Source organism: Phalacrocorax carbo, chromosome 25 (assembly GCF_963921805.1).
Source record: "Phalacrocorax carbo chromosome 25, bPhaCar2.1, whole genome shotgun sequence".
Taxonomy (NCBI): domain Eukaryota; kingdom Metazoa; phylum Chordata; class Aves; order Suliformes; family Phalacrocoracidae; genus Phalacrocorax; species Phalacrocorax carbo.
The window spans coordinates 3,742,867-3,758,851 of NC_087537.1; the positions used below are offsets into that span (position 1 = coordinate 3,742,867).

Consider the following 15,985-nt stretch of genomic DNA (forward strand, 5'->3'; position numbering starts at 1 on the left):
AGTGCCCCCCCGCTATCTTGTTTACGAGGTTCCGTGTTTCCCTGTGGGGAATCCCCGGGAACCCTCTGGCTGTCCCCCACCTTCCCAGGGGCTTGGGGTTTCCTCTTTTTTTTAAAAAAAAAAAAAAAAAGGAAAAAAAAAGGGGGTTCCTGGCGAGGTTCCCCCAGGGGAGGAGGCGCGAGGTGCTGGGGGCGACGGGGGATGTGGCCAGGCTTCTGTCTGTCCCCTGGGATCGCCGTCCCCGGGGTGCTCTGCAGAGAGGTGGTGGGACGGGAGTAGCTGCTTCGGTGCAGGGCGAGGGGTGGTGTGAGCGCACGTGTGTGCGTGCGTGTGCATGCGTGAGAGCGCGTCTGTGCACGTCTGGGTGTGCGTGCAAGTGCGCGCATGCATGGGTGTGCATGCTCAAGTCTGCGTGTATGCGTGCATGTGCGCATGCATTCGCATCTATGCATAGACATATATGCACGTATGTGCATGCATGTGCGTGTCTCTCTACATTTAGAGCCTCCCTGAAGGGCTCCGAGCCCCCAGACCCAAATCCCAGGATGCACGGACGGGGAGAAGCGTGAGCTGGGCAAGCTTTGCGCACACATGCACACATGTAGACACACCTGCACACATGCAGACACACATGCAGACATGCAGACACACAGACATGCTCATGCAGACACACACCAGCCACCCCAGTGCTCGGGGACAGCTGCAGGGACATCTCGGCTGCTGGGGCATCGCTCATGCCCCAGGTTGAGGGGTCAGGGTGGTGCTGCCCCCCCCGCGCCTGCCGCGGGCTGCTCGCCTGTCCCACACATTGGGGACCCGGTGGCACTTGCTGCAGGGCCGTGGGGCCGGGAGGTGCGATAGCTGTGGGCTGGGTGCTCTGATAATGGCCCCCAGCGTTATCTGGGTGCTGCCAAGGGCTCCCCTCCCTGCAGCAGCCCTGCGGATTTTGGGGGTCCCTCCCTGACAGGGCACCCTGCTGCCCCCTGACTGGGTGCTATGGGCTGAGTCCCCTTTGTAGGGGCAGAGGAGGGCGTGGGGCACCCCAGGGGGCACAGAGGGGGGACATGTGTTCCCACGGGTCATGGAGGGGCAGGGGGGATTGCCTCTCTGCTCAGGGTGACTTTGATTTATTTGGGTGCTGCAGGGGGAGAACGAGGTATTCACACCACCACCCACCCCCCAATTTCCCTGTCACATCACTGGGGAAGCAGAGGCATGGCACAGAAGTAGGGTGCTGAGAGCATTTCGGGGCTCCCCCCCGGCACAGCCAGCTCCCCTGGGGGCTCACACCCCACAGCCACCCCTGCTCAGGGGGTCTCATGCACCCCACAGACCCCACGGGGAGGGGTGATGCTCAGCATGCCCCCAAAGCAGGGAACCGAGGTGGGGCAGGGGGGCAGCCATACTCAGCCCTGGGGGAGGCAAAGGGCCCCCCCGATTACTCCGGGGGCTGCCCCGGGTCTGGACAGAGCCGGGGTCCCCCCCCGTGGCTCTGCCCACGGGGTCCCCACTGGTGGCACGTCATGGCGAGGGGCTGGGCCCTGCAGGGAGGAGGGCCCCCCCTCCTCTGGGGACCGCTGCCCCCCACCTTTACTCCCCCCATCCCCTCCCTCCCCAGGGAGACATTTGGGGGGGCCGGAGGTGGGGAGAGGACCAGGCCCCGCATCCCTTTTGTCTTTTTTTTTTTTGGGGGGGGGGGGGGGGCGGCGCACGGCCTGTTGGCGTGGGCATCGTGGCGGGGCGGGGGGGGGGGCGGCGGAGCAAAGCCTGCGCGGTGCGGGGGGCCGTGGCGGTGGCGCGGGGGGGAGGCCCACGGGAGAAGGGGCATCGCCCGTGGCCGTGGCCCTGCCGGCTCGCCCCGCTCTGGATGGAAGCGAGCTGCGTGCAGGCTGCCATGGCTCTGGGGCTCTCCTCCAAGAAAGCCTCCTCCAGGAACATCGCCGTGGAGAGGAAAAACCTCATCACCGTCTGCAGGTGGGGGCTGGCCTGGCTCGGGGGGGGGCACCCCAAAATAGCGGCGGGGTGTGGGGTGGGAAGAGGGGGGAAAGAGAGGACCACCGCTGCTGGGGATGGAGGGATGGGGGGGAGGGGGATGGGGAGGAGGGTGGGGAGGAGGGATGGGGGGGTTCGTACCACCACCCACACACCACACACACCCCCCCGGCGGCCTCTTCACCCGGGGGTGGGGGGGGATGTTTTGTTGTTGTTGCAGCCGCTTTTTGGGGGGGAATTTTTGTTTTGGAGGAGTGGGAGGAGGAGGAGGAGGAGGATGGGGATGCGGGGGAGGGGGGGGCGGGGGGCTGCGGGCGGTGAGGCCGGGGCGGTGGGACTGGGGAGGCTGCGGGGGGGCGATGGGGGGGGCCGGGGGTACAACGAGAACATGGAGGGTCCCGGTGCCGGCGATGCCGGGGGCAGCCGGGGAGGGCGGGGGCGGGGCGGGAGTGCAGGTGGAGCGGGGGGGGTGGGCTGGGGGTTGGGGGCAGCGGGGCCCGGGGTGGGGGGGTTGGGGACGGGGACCCCCCCCTGTGAGCGGGGGGCCGAGGAAGTGACGTCAGGGCCCCGCTCCGGGCGGCGGGGATGGAGGGATGAAGGCGGCGGGGATGGAGGATGAGGGTTGTCATGGCGACGCCCGGCTGGACCGGAGGGGTGGGGGGGATGGATGAGGGGACAGGGATGGGGTGGTGGTGACAGGGCGGGGGGACAGGGGTGGTGGGGCTGGTGGTCCCTGCCTCTCCCCAGACCCCCAGCATGGGGATGGGGTGATGCGCTCACCCTCCTCTCCCCCAGCCCCTGGTTGTTAAGGGCTGCTTGTGCTGGGCTATGACCGGAGCCTGGCCCCGGGGCTGCTGCCGGGGATGTGGGGGGCACTGAGCATTGGGGTCACCGTGCCAGGGACCTGCAGGTCCTGCTGTTGGGGACTGCAGGACCACAGGGCTTCTCACCATGGCATGGGGCACTTCCAGACCCCACTGGCATGACATGGGGACCCCCTGGATCTCCTCGCCTTGGCATGGGGCACTTCCAGACCCCACTGGCATGACATGGGGACCCCCTGGATCTCCTCACCATGGCATGGGGTACCTCCTGACCCTGCTGTCATGACATGGGGACCCCCAGGACTCCTCACCATGGTATGGGGCACCTCCAGACCCCTCACCCTGACACCAGGATGTCTCCAGGCCCCACTGCCATGACGAGGCACCCTTCACCTGCCATCTTGGGGATCCCCAGCCTCACCCCCTCCCCCATGTGGCCATGACCCCTAGTCAGGGCGATCCCCACCCATGCCAACACCTGCCCCGGCCCCTGCCAGGCACAGCAAGTTTCATGTCTTCAACGTCTCTCTCCGCCGAGCACGAGTGGCTGGGCGGAAGGGGAAGCCATCACCGCCCGCGCACGGCCAGGGAGGAAGGGGGCCTTTGTTCGCCCTTCCTGGCCACTCGCACAGCGGGGGAGCGGCGGCCGCCCCTGCGGTCTCCCCGGGGACGCGGGGGTCAGCGAGCCGCAGCCTGCAGCTCAGCCTGCCGCCCTCTTCCCCTTGCCGGGCTCGAAAGCCAACATCTGCAAAAGCATTTTGCACTGTTGCTAAAACCTAATGTGTGCTGAGTGCTGGGTGGTGGGTGCCAGTCCCCTCCCACCCTTGACACCCGTCCCACCGCCAGGTTCTCAGTGAAGACCCTGCTGGAGAAATACACGGCGGAGCCCATCGACGACTCCTCCGAGGAGTTCGTTAACTTTGCTGCCATCCTCGAGCAGATCCTCAGCCACCGCTTTAAAGGTAGCGGTGGCCCGTGGGGACAGGCGCCTGTGCAGCCCCTGGCGTGTCCCTGTCCCCACCCCTGTGCTGCATGCTGGATGGGGATGCATGCACGCCACCATGCATGGCACCAGGGAGCATGTCCGGGCTCTGGCCTGGGGTTTCCAGGTTGTTAGGGTTTGCCAGCATGGCAGTCCCCAACCGCAGCCCCTCGGTCCCCGCAGGCCCCGTCAGCTGGTTCACCTCAGATGGGCAGCGCGGGTTTTGGGACTACATCCGCCTGGCCTGCAGCAAGGTCCCCAACAACTGCGTCAGCAGCATCGAGAATATGGAGAACATCAGTACCTCCAGGGCCAAGGTCAGGAAGGTGCCAGCCCCGGTCTCTATCCCTGTCTCCATTCCCTGTTCCTATTCCTGCCATTGTTTCTGTTCACACCCTGTCCATGGCACATGGACCCATCCCCATCTCATCCCATCCCATCCATTCCCATCCCCATCACCATCCCCATCCCCATCCCAATCCCCATCCCCATCCCCATCCCCACCCCATCCCATCCCCATCCCCATCCCCATCCCCACCCCATCCCATCCCCATCCCCACCCCATCCCCATCCAATCCCATCCCCATCCCCATCCCCATCCCCATCCCATCCCCATCCCCATCCCCATCCCATCCCATCCCAATCCCCATTCCCATTCCCATCCCATCCAATCCCATCCCCATCCCCATCCCATTCCCATCCTATCCCATTCCCATCCCCATCCCATCCCCATTCCCATCCCATCCAATCCCATCCCCATCCCCATCCCATTCCCATCCTATCCCCATCCCCATCGCATCCCCATCTGCATCCCATCCCATTCCCATCCCCATCCCTATTGCCATCCTACCTCTGCCTCCATCCCCTCTGCCCTGCCCTCCTGCAGCCCCATCTCACCCCATAGGATCCCACAGGGTCACTGGGGTGAAACAGGAGCTGTGGGTCCCCATGGGGGGATAACAGGGCCAAAAGCAGCTCCTGGGTGCAGACCACCCGCCTGCCAGTGCCCAGAGCCCCGGGCAAAGGCAGGAGCATGGCAGGGGGCAGCTGACGGTGGCACCCGATGAGCAGCCGATGGTGGCACCCGTCCTCAGGGCTGCCCCGCGGGGCCGTGCCTTGCAGGGCCGTGCCTGGATCCGTGTGGCGCTGATGGAGAAGCGCATGTCGGAGTACATCTCCACGGCGCTGCGGGACACACGGACCACGAGGTGAGCAGCCCGCGGCACGGCTGGCCACGGCCACGCGCATGCCTGTGCCACCCCAGGAGCGCTAAGGGTGCGCCGGTGCACCAGGGTGGGCACCGCGGTGTGTTTTGGGGCGCCGCCGGGTGCATGTGCAGCCACATTTTTCCCTGTAGGCGGTTTTACGATGACGGGGCCATCATGCTGCGGGAGGAGTCCACGGTGCTCACGGGGATGCTCATCGGGCTCAGCGCCATCGACTTCAGGTAGGGGTGGGTGGCACGGTGGGACACAGGTGGCCCCGACTGGCCACCCCACCGGGCCCCCAGGGCTGCCCTGATCCTCTGCTCCTTCTGCTGCCGCTCAGCTTCTGCCTGAAGGGCGAGGTGATGGATGGTAAAACGCCCGTGGTCATCGACTACACGCCCTACCTGAAGTTCACACAGAGGTAAGAGCCGCGGTGCCCTGCCTGGGGTGGGAACCGCACTGTCTCTCCCCCAGCACCCCACTGGGGCTCAGCCGGGCTCCCCTCATGTGTGCCAGCCCCCCGCCGCGGTGCTGTCCCCGCTGAGCCCCTGTACCCCCCAGCTACGACTACCTGAGTGAGGAGGAGGAGCGGGGCAGCGTGGAGAGCAGCACAAGCGAGGACAGCTCCCCTGAGCACCCCTACCTGCCCCTGGTCACCGACGAGGACAGCTGGTACAACAAGTGGCGCAAGATGGAGCAGAAATTTCGCATTGTTTATGCCCAAAAGGTACGGGGAGCTGGGATGGGGGTGGCTGGGCACCTACCCCCGGGGATGCTCCAGCCCGCAGCATCCCCTTGCTGCTCCTGCAGCCCGGTGGTACCCACAGCCCTTCATCCCACTGCTGCGGTGACCCAGCCCACTCCTCGTCACCGTGGGTGGCCCTGGGGATGTGGGGGGGGTCTGGTGGGGGCAGAGGCACACTGCTGATGGCGGCCTCATGCAGGGGTACCTGGAGGAGTTGGTGCGGCTGCGGGAGTCGCAGCTGAAGGACCTGGAGGCGGAGAACAAGCGGCTGAAGCTGCGCCTGGAGGAGGTGATGGTGCAGAACCAGCTGGAGAAGAGGGAGCTGGAGGGCGTCATCCTGGAGCTGCAGGAGCAGCTGTGAGTGGGGACCCACCGCTGCTGCTGGGCCTGGCCGGGTGCCGTGGGTGGGGAGTCCCTGGTGCCTGGGTGCCCCAGGGGCTCTGGGGGGGTGGTGGGTCCCCAGTGCAAACTGACCCTGAGGGGCAAGGTGAGCGGTGGTCCCCAGCACCCCATACGCCCTGCAGGGTGTGATGGGTGGTGCATTCCCAGTGCCTGGGTGCCCCACATGCCCTGTGGGACACAGCAGATCCCCAATGTCCCACGTGCCCCATGGGATGTGACAGGGGCAGGTCCCCCGGTCCCCCGGTGCCCCATATGTGCTGTAAGACCCCTGTGTCCCATGTGACCTCTGGGATGTGGTGGGTCCCCAGGTCCCTGGCACTCACTGCTGTGCTGGGTGCTGAGCACCCACCTTTACCGCAGGACGGGGCTGATCCCCTGCGAGAACCCGCAGCTGGCCCAGCTCTCCAAGGATATGGTGACACCCCTGGTGAACCAGTGGCCCTCCCTGGGGACCCTCAACGGCAACGAGAGTGGCTCGGACAGCAAGCTCTACAGGAGGTAAACCCTTGGCAGAGTCAGAGCCGCCCCGACCCATGCCCAGAGCCCCATCCCGCCCCAGGGGGGTCTGCCCCGGGCAGGGGACGGGGAGAAGGGCTGGCCCTGGGTGGCAGGGCTATCCTGGCCCTGGGGGCTGCGGCGCGGAGGGGCTCAGCGCCGTCCCTCCGCAGGCACAGCTTCGTGAGCACCGACCAGCTCTCGGCCGAGAACAGCCTCAGCTCCGACTCCCAGCGCCTGGGCGAGGGCAAGCGCGAAGGCGAGCCCTGGGGGCCCTTGGGTAAGACCCACACACACACTGTAGGGTGCCCTGCAGAGATCAGCATGTCCCCCAACACACACCCAGGCGCCTGGATCCCCCCCAGCAGCCCCCTCCTCACGCCAGGGATGCTGTCACATCAGTGCAAGAACACCCAGGCCCCCCCCGGAGAGGTGGTGCCCATCCCCGTCCCCCCGCGGCAGGGTTGGGGTGCGAGGCTGCAGCCCCCCGCGACGCCGGCGCCCCGCTCTGTGTCCGCAGGGAAGGACCCCACGCCCTCCATGCTGGGGCTCTGCGGCTCCCTGGCCTCCCTGCCCAGCTGCAAGTCCCTGGCCAGCCTCAAGTCCAACGAGTGCCTGGTGAGCGACAGCACCGAAGCCAGCCCGACCCGCAGCCCCAGCTGAGACCCCCAGCCCCCTCGCCGCCCCACGGCCCAGCCGCCCAGCCCAGCGTCGCGGCGGAGGACTGACCTCGTCCCCCACCTCGCTGCCCTGGGACCGACGAGGGACTCGCCGAACCCACCGGGGAGGCGGGGGACGGGCATCCCCCTCCCCATCTTGACACCCCACCCCGGCTGCGCCTTGGACCCCCAGCCCAGTGCCTGGCTGGAGACACGGACCCGTTGGGATGGGGGATGCCGGATCAGGACCGACGCGAGTTGGAGGAGGGGGAAACACACGACACACACAAACTGTGCCGTGGGGGGGGACACTGGAAACGACTGCTGCTGGGGAAGCAAGGGAGGGGGTCAGGGCCAAAGCCCCCCCCAGGGGCGAGGGTCTGGGCACAGCCCCGGTGTCCATCCCACGGGCATTGCTCTTCCCACCCGGGCTTTGCCTGCCCTCTAGTGCCCAGCCTTCCCCCGGCCCCCCTCGCACCCCGGCGCTGCAGGGGGGGCTGGCCTGTCCCTCCCTTTGGGGACCTGCTGTCCCTCCGTGCAGCATCATTATCCCCACGACAGGGATAGGCTCCCCCCTCCCTCCCATCTTCCCCCGGGTTTCAGATTGTTTTGGGTGATTTTGGTTTTTAATTCAGCCCCATCTGCCTTGTTGGAGCAAAAGGAATCAATAAACGCAGCAAGCTGAGCTGGCCTCCGTGAACTCCACCCCCCCCACAAGGGGGTAAAAGACCCCTTGTCCCCCCAGCCAAGACATCCTGACCCAAGCAGGGATGCTGGGGGGGGGGGAAGGGGGGGGGATAGTGAGCCTCCTCCAGCCCCCACAGACCACCAGGGCAGTGATAGGACCTTTGGGACACAGCAAGTTACCCAAGCATGGGGTAGCCCCTGCCCCATCCACAGCAGATTGCTGCTGGGGGTAGCAGGGGAGGCCCTGGGGTTTCCTTACCCCCCATAAAAGCCTAGCAAGGACCTGGTGCCACCCCAATGCAGCAGAGACATGGCTGTCCCCCATTTGGGCTGCCTTCGGCAGTCCCAGCATGCAGGGAGCAGGCAAAGAAATCCTTGCCCTAAGAGACAAATATTTTATTTAAGAAAATAAGAGGAATTTGCCCCTGGAGTCCCAGGGCAACCTGGGGCAGCACCCACACCAGGCACGATGCTGGGGCAGGCCCTCGTAGTGAAGGGACGAGGCACGGGCAGAGGTTTGGTGCCAGGATGCCTGCCAGCGCCCCCGGAGCAGCAGCGAGGTCTGTCCCCACACAGGATCCAAGCCCAGGGTCTGCCAGGGGACAGGGACACCCTAAGTGGGAGGGAGAGGTCTGGAGGCAGGGAAGAGGGTCCCAATGCGTCCCAGTGCTATGCAGAGCCAGCAAGGGGACACTGTGCGTGACTGATGGTGAGGAGGGGCAGATTCCCAGCTGGAGCAGGGCTGGGGGGCCTAGGAAGGCCCACAGAGAAGCCCCCAATGGTTTGGTCCTTGCCAGAGCCCCAGCTCCCATCTCCTGCCCTGCCAAGGCTCCTGAGGCACCCCATCCTCGCCAGAGCGTCCGTGAATCCAGCAGCAGCATCTGTCCAGCCTCAAAGGATGAGTGTGGGGCAACTCCACATCCCCCCCCAGTGTCACAGCAGCAGGGACAGATGTCCCCCAGCGTGGCTGGGGATGGAGAGCAGGGCCAGGCTGGCCCTGCCTCTGTGCGCACGCAGCGGGAGGCAGAGCGCAGCACGAAGGCACTTGGGCTTTGCACAGCCGAGTGTGGTTCGCTGCTCCTGGGGCACCTCGCCGGGAGCAGCGGGGTTGGCAGCATCCCCCGACCGCATCCAGCCCTGCCCCAGCTCACAACCCGCGCAGCTGCCGCTCCTGGTTCAGCTTCTGGAAGAAGGTCTTGCCAAATTCGTAGGTGCTGATCATGATGGCGCAGGCGGGTGCCACCTTAATGACGCGGGGCAGGAAGCCTGCAAGGACAACCCCGTTAGCCCCTCAGTGACACCAGGGCACCAGTAAACCCCAGCCTGGGGTGGGGGGCACGGCCTTACCTGCAAACAGCCCCCGGGTGCCAGACTCAGCACGGATGCGCCGCATGAGTAACCAGGTGGAGGAAGGCTTGGAGGCTGCAACTGCAGGGAGAGGGGAGCAGATGCGGGTTGGGGGATGCTCATGGACCATCAGGGGGTCCTGGCTGCCCCCCAGGCATCCACCCACAGCCCAGCCCCTCACCTGGGTGCACCTCGCTGCCTCCCAGCTCGATCTGCCGCTGGGTCTTCACCACGTCGAAGGGCAGCGTCAGCACTGCAGCCACCTGCGAGGCCAGCAGCCAGGTGGTGAGCTGGGACCTCGCCATCCCCACTCAGTCCCGGCTCTGCCATCACCTCCCAGTGCCATCCCAGCCCCATCCCTTGCTCCCCATGGGGGCCATTCCCCCTGCTCACAGCTGAGAGAACCCCTGCACGATGCAGGCCGCAGGGCCCCAAACTCACCGTCCCAGAGATGGCCCCAGATGCGAAGCTGATCATGAACGTGGCCTCGTCGAGCCGCGCCTGCCTGCAGAGCCATTCCCTCACCAGCTCATAGTTAAACCAGTAGAGAGCTGGGAAGAGACAGGAAACACCAGTGCTGCAACGAGGCACCCCGGACACGCCAACCTCCCCGCTCCCCACGCACAGGGCTGCCCTGCCCTGTGCTCGTTCCCCCAGTGCCACCGCTCACCCTGTCCCAGCCATACCCGAGAAGGGGACGTCGCGCAGCACGGTGGGTCCCCAGCCCCTCCAGAGGGACAGCCAGCCATCCTGAGCCACCGCCGACTGGATGCAGACGCCCAGCTCCCGGTAGCTGAGCTGCCGGGATTGCATCTTGGTGCGGATGAGCTCCAAGGGGCTGATGACCGTCACGGCACCCACTGCAATGGAGGGGACATCAGGCATCAGCCCTGTCCGCTCCAGCAGCCGCCCCAGAGCCATCAGAGCACCATGCCAGGAGGGCCAGGCACCGAACACAGGCACCAACAGCCAAGAGACCTGCCATGCTCTCCAGCAAGGCCACAGAATGGGCACGGTGGGACCCCTGGGGAGGAGGGGTACTCACGCCTGGCAAGGGCCCCGGCCAGCAAGGGGATGTGGTGCCCCCGGCTTCCCGTCCGAGCGTTCAGGTAGTCCCGGAGCTGGTCATAGGTGGTGAAATAAATGACGGTGGCTGGCACGGCCATGACCCTGCCGAGGAGGAGGGGTGTGAGGGGCATGCGTGGCCCCCCCAGGGGCTGGCAGGAGGCTTGGGGCAGATGCCTACGTGCCCCGGCAGGCATTTGCACCCAGACTGCCCCCCTCCCCCGGCAGGGTCCAAACTCACAGGGTGGGGGGCAAGCCGCTCCAGAGAGACCTGATGCCTTCGTAGCGTGTGATCTTCACAAAGGCATCCTAGGGAGAGCAGAGCACAAGGAGAGGGGTCAGAGGGGCAAACACCCTGACCCCCTCCCTGGGACAGGGAGACCCCTGCCCACCCTGCCTGCACCTGCAGCACCTACCAGAGTGCCAGTGAAGTGGGTGGGGGCCTTGTACCAGGCAGTGCAGCCATTGCCATTCTGGCAGACGTACAGATGGTCCATGAGCCCGTTGCAGTAGAGGAAACACTTCCCTGGGGCAGGAGGCAACAGCATCACCATTAGACAGGGGACTTTTCCCCTCTGCCCTGTGCCCAGCTTGTTTGATCCCCAAAACCGTAATCTCTCCCAGAAGGGAGCCAAACCCCCATGCCTGAGCCCAGCCCCAGACCAAGGCCAGGCAAGGGATAACCCTCCAGCAAGGGTCCAACCAGAGCCAGACATAGAGGGTGGGGGGCATCTGGCCCCACCATGGGGATGGGGGCATGGCAGGAGCCATCGCCAGCAGCAGGAGAGGTTTACGCCTCGCTTGCCGTCAGATCTGCTGCCCTGGCACGGTGGGGGTGCCATTGCAGGGAGCCAGCACGGCTCCCCCCACTGTGTCCATGGGGCCAGCACCCCAGGCGCAGGGATGCCAGGCTGCGGGGAGCAAGCAGGGCAGCGGAGATCCAAGGGGACTTTGACATAGTGACAGGACAGGGTGACAAGACAGGGCAAGAACAGGGGGACTGCAGACAGCCAGGCCTGTTGCACAACAGAACCCCAGCAGACCCCCCCGGGCAAGGACCCAGCAGGGACGTTGCACGGACAGCCCCAAAGCAGGGCTGCAGGAGCTGCTGCAGGGCTGGGGACAGTCGCAGCCCCCACACCAGAGCAGGACATCCTCCTGGCCAGAGGAGCTTGAGCTGCCACCAGCGGGGAAGAAAACCAGGGGTCAAGGTTTGGGAAAGCAAAGCTGCTGGCGGCAGGAGCTGCCCGGAGCCCCCGGGCATACTCACATGTGGCCTGCCGAGCACCCCAGGGCACAGACCACGCTGGCAATGCTGAAACACACAATGGGGACACGCTGAGCAATGACATGGGGGATGTGCCACCTCCCGGGGCTGGGACACACGCGTGTCCTGCAGCTCCGAGCCGGGCAGTGGGAGAGCTCTGTGGGTGAAGGGGCTGGATGCCCCAGCAGCCACTTCCCATACAGTCCCTATTGTCACCAAACCAGTCCCTTGGGACCAGCCCCAGCCCACCGCCCCCACAGGGAGCAGAGCAGAGCCCACAGAGCCTCTCCTGCCTGGTGGGAGCTGCAGGGAGCAGCATGGAGATGGACACAAGGGCAGCAAGGATAAGAGCAAGCGGCTGGAGCAGGCTGAGCCCTTCCACCCTGCTCTGCGGCGGGCAGGGGGTGCCAGGCACAGCACTGACCCTGCTTCGCATCACGGGGCCACGGAGGGGGAAGGACGGAGCCGAGCATCAGCCTGGCTCCCCCAGCGGGGCCCCCCGAGCCTGTCAGGACGAGGGGCCCATGGTAACCTGCCACCTCACGCTGGCCCCACGCTCAGGACTGAGGAATCCCTGCCACCAGCTCTGCCAACCGAGACATCCACGTGGGCTGCTCGTTGGCCGGAGACCCCCGCCCTGCCCCAAGCGGGGTTACCTTTGGAGAAGGGGGTCCTCTGGGCCTGCAGCCGGATCTTCACCACATCCAGCGGCGTCACTGAAACGACACCATCCTTTAGCACAGCTGCACCGCACCAGCCCCCAGTGCTCACCCACTCCCCAGAGTCCTCACCGAAGAGCGAGGTGAGGATGGCCCCCGTCCCCGAGGCCAGCATCTGCTGCAGCGGCGTGATGCCCCCGCCGGGGCTCGGTGATGTCTTCTCGGCCATGGCGCTGGCCCCCTGCAACACACGGCCGGGGGATGCTCGAGGCTGGGGGTGCTCCTGGGGGGGTCCCAGCCCGGGGACGAGCGACGGGTCCCCGGGGAACCCCCCCAGCATCCCTGCTCCGCTGGTGCGAGGACAGGCGTCCCACCTCCGGCTGCGCTATCGTCATGGTGCAGGGCAGGCACGGCCTCCCCCTTGTAATCGTGCTGCCCATGGTGGGGGGGAGGACAGGGACCACTCCTGGGGCTGGCCCAGCCACGATAACACCCCCTGGCCCCACCGCTGGCAGCGGGCCCAGCCTCGCTGGAGAGATCGGGATGGTCCAGGCCACCCTTCCGTGTCCTTGGGGAGGGAGGACCGTCCCCTCCCCACACCTAGAAAATTAAGTGACAGGAAGGAGCACAGTCCAAAGCCCAGAGGTGCTGTGACAGCCCCTCCAGTCCCAGCTGAGAAGACAGCAGAGCCCAATGCAGCCACGGAGGGTCCCCCTGGGGGGATCCCTCCTGCACAGGGGGTACAAGCTTGCAACAAGCACCCCAAAAAGGGTTTGCACGCCCAAAAACTTCTGCATGCCTCCCCCACCCCGAGGCTTGGCAAGGCTGACTCTGCCCTCGGGAAGCGGGGGATATCGCACCCTTCCTGCGGGAGGAGGGTGCGGAGAAGCGAGCCTGAGCGCTTCATCCACGCTCAGGACCAGCTGCTCCCCCTCGCCGCAGCCTGGGGAGAGTCCTCGTGCTGGGATGGGGCCGTGGCAAGAGAGCTTCCAGGCTTTGGGAGCTCTTTTTTTTTTTTTTTTTAAAGCCAGGGAATGCAGCAGAACAACAACAAAAAAGACCAACCAAAAACCAAGCCACCCTTCGCCATCTGACTCAGCAATTTTGCAAGGTCAGAGCAGCCATAAATCTCTCAGCTACAGGCTTCGGACTTGTTTGGTGCCCGAGGCTGCGCGCAGGGATGAGTCCGTCCCGGAGCCGCACACACCAGCCCCACCACGAGAGCCGGGTGCTGTTTGCAGGGTGGGCGCGGGTCCCGCTGTGCCCGTCACGGGACGGCGGCGAGGCGGCGCAGCGCCCTGGCACGCCGCCCGCAGAGCACGCGGCCGTTGCAAAACCTTCCCTCCGATCCGGCCCTTCGTGTAAACCCTTACGCAAGCAGGAGGAAAATCTCCCGCTCACAGCGCCGCAACACCCGAAGGGCTTACAACGTGCTATTTGTGCGTGCCACAACACGGCCCTCCGCCGCTCTGTAGGGGTGAGCCGAGCACCCCCAGGGCACCAGCCGCACCCCAGCTCCCTTCTCAGCTGGGAGCTGCTCCCTTTTCCATCCAGGAAAAAAATAAAGCCTCTAAAACCATGACCCAGACCCCACACCTGGGTCCGGAGCACCGGTGGCTCTGGGTACATCGCTGCAATGCTCAGTGCAAAGGAGAGAAAACACAAATGCATGTTAAGATGATAAAGGCACGAAATTCCAGGGATGTGAGGAGCTCAGCGCCTCTTCCCGCGCAGGAAGGGCCCAGTGGGGCGTTCGAGCCCGGAGCGAGGGGGAACACCGACGGCAACCCCTCGGGTAGGTCCCTCCGGCGCTTCCCAGCGTGAGGCTGCTCCAGCCCGGGGCTGCAAAGCTGCTGTCCCCCCGCCGCACCCCTGGAAGTGCCCGGACAGCACCAGGGGCCTCATCCTGCCCGGGCAGGACCCGGGCGCTGCCCGAACAGGCAGGGACGGCTGCCCCGCGCTGCTGGGGAGAGCTGGAGCGTGGGACCCCCGCGGGTGGGCCGGGGTCAAACACCACCCCCCCCACCCACCCAAGGAGCAGGGGGACAGGTGCTGTGGTGTCCCCCAGCGTGCAGAGGCACCCAGCCTGGCCCACTGCCCCGGGGACCCCCCCCCCATCCGGGAGCCTGCACCCCTACCTGGGGTCTGCAGCCCCTCCTCCAAGGTTTGCACACCCTCCCCCGAGGCTCATAGCCCCCAGCCCAAGGCTGTACCCCCTCTCTCGGGGTCTGCAGCCCCCCCAGGCATTCGACGCCCCCTCAGGCTTTGCACCCCCTATCCTGGAGTCTGCAGCCCCCCTCCAAGGTTTGCACCCTCTCCCTGGAGACTTGTAGCCCCCAGCCCCGGTCTGCACCCCCTCCGCCGGGGTTTGCAGCCCCCCAAGCACTTGACCCCCCCCCCCAGGTGCTGCACCCCCTCTCTCGGGGTCTGCCGCCCCGCAAGCACGTAACACCCCCCTCAGGGTTTGCCCCCCCCCCGAACTTTGAAGCCCCCCCGGCCCCGCTCCCCCCGCACCCTCCCGGCAAGGCGGGGAGCCCGGGGGGCTCCGCCGCCGCCTCTGTCCCCGGGGCACGCCCCCACCCCCGCTAGCGGGGGAAACTGAGGCAACGGCCGCCAGCGGCGGGTCACGGGTGGGGTCACCGGGGGGCCCCGCCCCACCTGCTCATTCCAGCCACGCGCGGCGTTTCCCTCCGCCGGCACCGGGAGGGGGGCGGGCGGCGGCACCTTTAAGGAGCCCCATGGGCGCCCCGCGCCCCACCGCCGCGCGCCGGCCCGCGCGACACTTCCGCCCCGCGCCGGCAGCCCACGCATGCGCCCTGCGGCCCGCGCGCCCCTGCGCCCCCTGCCGGGCCGGGAGGGGCGGCACCGCGCGGGTACCCGCGCTCCGGGAAGGGCGTGCCTTGCACACTCACCGTGATGGGACAGGTGTGCCTTGCACACTCACACGCACCGTGCTGGGACACACCTGGCACACTCACCGTGCTGGGAGGGGCGTGCCTTGCATACTCACCATGCGGGGGGGTGTGCCTTGCACACGCTCACCTTGCTGGGGCACGCCTTGCACACTTATAATCACCCTGCTGGCAGAGGGGTGCCTTGCACACTCATCTTCACTGTGCTGGCAGAGGTGCACCTTGCTTGCTCACCCTCTCCATGCTGGCAGGTGTGCACCTTGCACGCTCACTGTGCTGGAAGCCTTGCGGCTGGCACGCTCACCATCCCAGGGCCACCATGTTTCGCACACTTGGCACGCTGGAGGCAGCGGGGTTTGCACGCTCGCTGTGCTGGAGGCCGGCAGCACTCGGCGCTCCCCCCGGCACCGCTGCCTGCGGCACAGCGAAGCGTGCCGGGGCAGGTCGGGACATCGGACTCATCCAGGGCCCAACGTGCAGGAGCTGCCCCGTTACGTGCACGGTGCCGTGCTGCTTCCCGCGGCACGGAGCCAGGGCCTGCGCTGCTCCACTGCCTGCTAACGAGCAACAAAGCCCATTAGTTCCCTCCCAGGGAAAGCTGGCCCAGGGACAGCAAGCACACAATGTCTACCCCTTCCTTTCGCAGCCTCTCACTTCAGCTCTGCCGCAACCCAGGGAAGCGGGTGGGTGTTGTTCAGCACTGGAGGTTGGAGAAGCCGGACCCCTGTGCACACAGCGCGA

The 15,985-nt window shown here is 66.5% G+C and overlaps 2 protein-coding genes across 5 annotated transcripts; one reads left to right on the forward strand and one right to left on the reverse strand.

The window, feature by feature from the left end:
* The first annotated feature begins 1,802 nt into the window (after window positions 1–1,802).
* RUNDC3A (RUN domain containing 3A) lies at window positions 1,803–7,984 on the forward strand. Of its 2 annotated transcripts, XM_064472992.1 has the most exons (11): window positions 1,803–1,974; window positions 3,663–3,778; window positions 3,982–4,115; window positions 4,921–5,006; window positions 5,156–5,245; window positions 5,347–5,427; window positions 5,568–5,733; window positions 5,951–6,108; window positions 6,514–6,651; window positions 6,822–6,928; window positions 7,169–7,984. In XM_064472992.1, exons 1-11 carry the CDS (start codon window positions 1,868–1,870, stop codon window positions 7,309–7,311), a joined length of 1,326 nt encoding a protein of 441 aa, XP_064329062.1. In that variant the 5' UTR covers window positions 1,803–1,867; the 3' UTR covers window positions 7,312–7,984. The 2 variants fall into 2 exon arrangements, with proteins under 2 accessions (XP_064329062.1, XP_064329063.1); XM_064472993.1 differs by lacking the exon at window positions 6,822–6,928.
* A 391-nt stretch (window positions 7,985–8,375) lies between these two features.
* SLC25A39 (solute carrier family 25 member 39) lies at window positions 8,376–15,166 on the reverse strand. 3 transcript variants are annotated; one of them, XM_064472997.1, is made up of 13 exons: window positions 14,991–15,120; window positions 13,929–13,963; window positions 12,465–12,573; window positions 12,330–12,389; window positions 11,677–11,721; window positions 10,823–10,932; window positions 10,648–10,715; window positions 10,387–10,511; window positions 10,028–10,201; window positions 9,783–9,892; window positions 9,523–9,604; window positions 9,342–9,422; window positions 8,376–9,260 (listed from the first exon to the last, which is right to left on the reverse strand). In XM_064472997.1, the coding sequence occupies exons 2-13, from the start codon at window positions 13,959–13,961 to the stop codon at window positions 9,142–9,144; spliced, it is 1,116 nt and encodes a 371-aa protein (XP_064329067.1). In that variant the 5' UTR covers window positions 13,962–13,963; window positions 14,991–15,120; the 3' UTR covers window positions 8,376–9,141. The 3 variants fall into 3 exon arrangements, with proteins under 3 accessions (XP_064329067.1, XP_064329064.1, XP_064329065.1); XM_064472994.1 differs by lacking the exon at window positions 13,929–13,963 and having other exon boundaries at window positions 14,991–15,166; XM_064472995.1 differs by lacking the exons at window positions 11,677–11,721; window positions 13,929–13,963 and having other exon boundaries at window positions 14,991–15,166.
* Between the last annotated feature and the right edge of the window lie 819 nt (window positions 15,167–15,985).

What these genes read in the sequence shown, in the direction of transcription:
- RUNDC3A (XM_064472992.1), top strand. Translation starts at nt 1,868, where the DNA reads ATGGAAGCGAGCTGCGTGCAGGCTGCCATGGCTCTGGGGCTCTCCTCC. An exon ending in TACCTGAAGTTCACACAGAG is followed by an intron (nt 5,428 to 5,567) that starts GTAAGAGCCGCG and finishes TGTACCCCCCAG; the next exon opens with CTACGACTACCTGAGTGAGG. An exon ending in GCATTGTTTATGCCCAAAAG is followed by an intron (nt 5,734 to 5,950) that starts GTACGGGGAGCT and finishes GGCCTCATGCAG; the next exon opens with GGGTACCTGGAGGAGTTGGT.
- SLC25A39 (XM_064472994.1), bottom strand. Translation starts at nt 15,143, where the DNA reads ATGCGTGGGCTGCCGGCGCGGGGCGGAAGTGTCGCGCGGGCCGGCGCG. An exon ending in CCCACTTCACTGGCACTCTG is followed by an intron (nt 10,716 to 10,822) that starts GTAGGTGCTGCA and finishes TGCTCTCCCTAG; the next exon opens with GATGCCTTTGTGAAGATCAC. An exon ending in AGCGGCTTGCCCCCCACCCT is followed by an intron (nt 10,512 to 10,647) that starts GTGAGTTTGGAC and finishes CCTCCTCGGCAG; the next exon opens with GGTCATGGCCGTGCCAGCCA.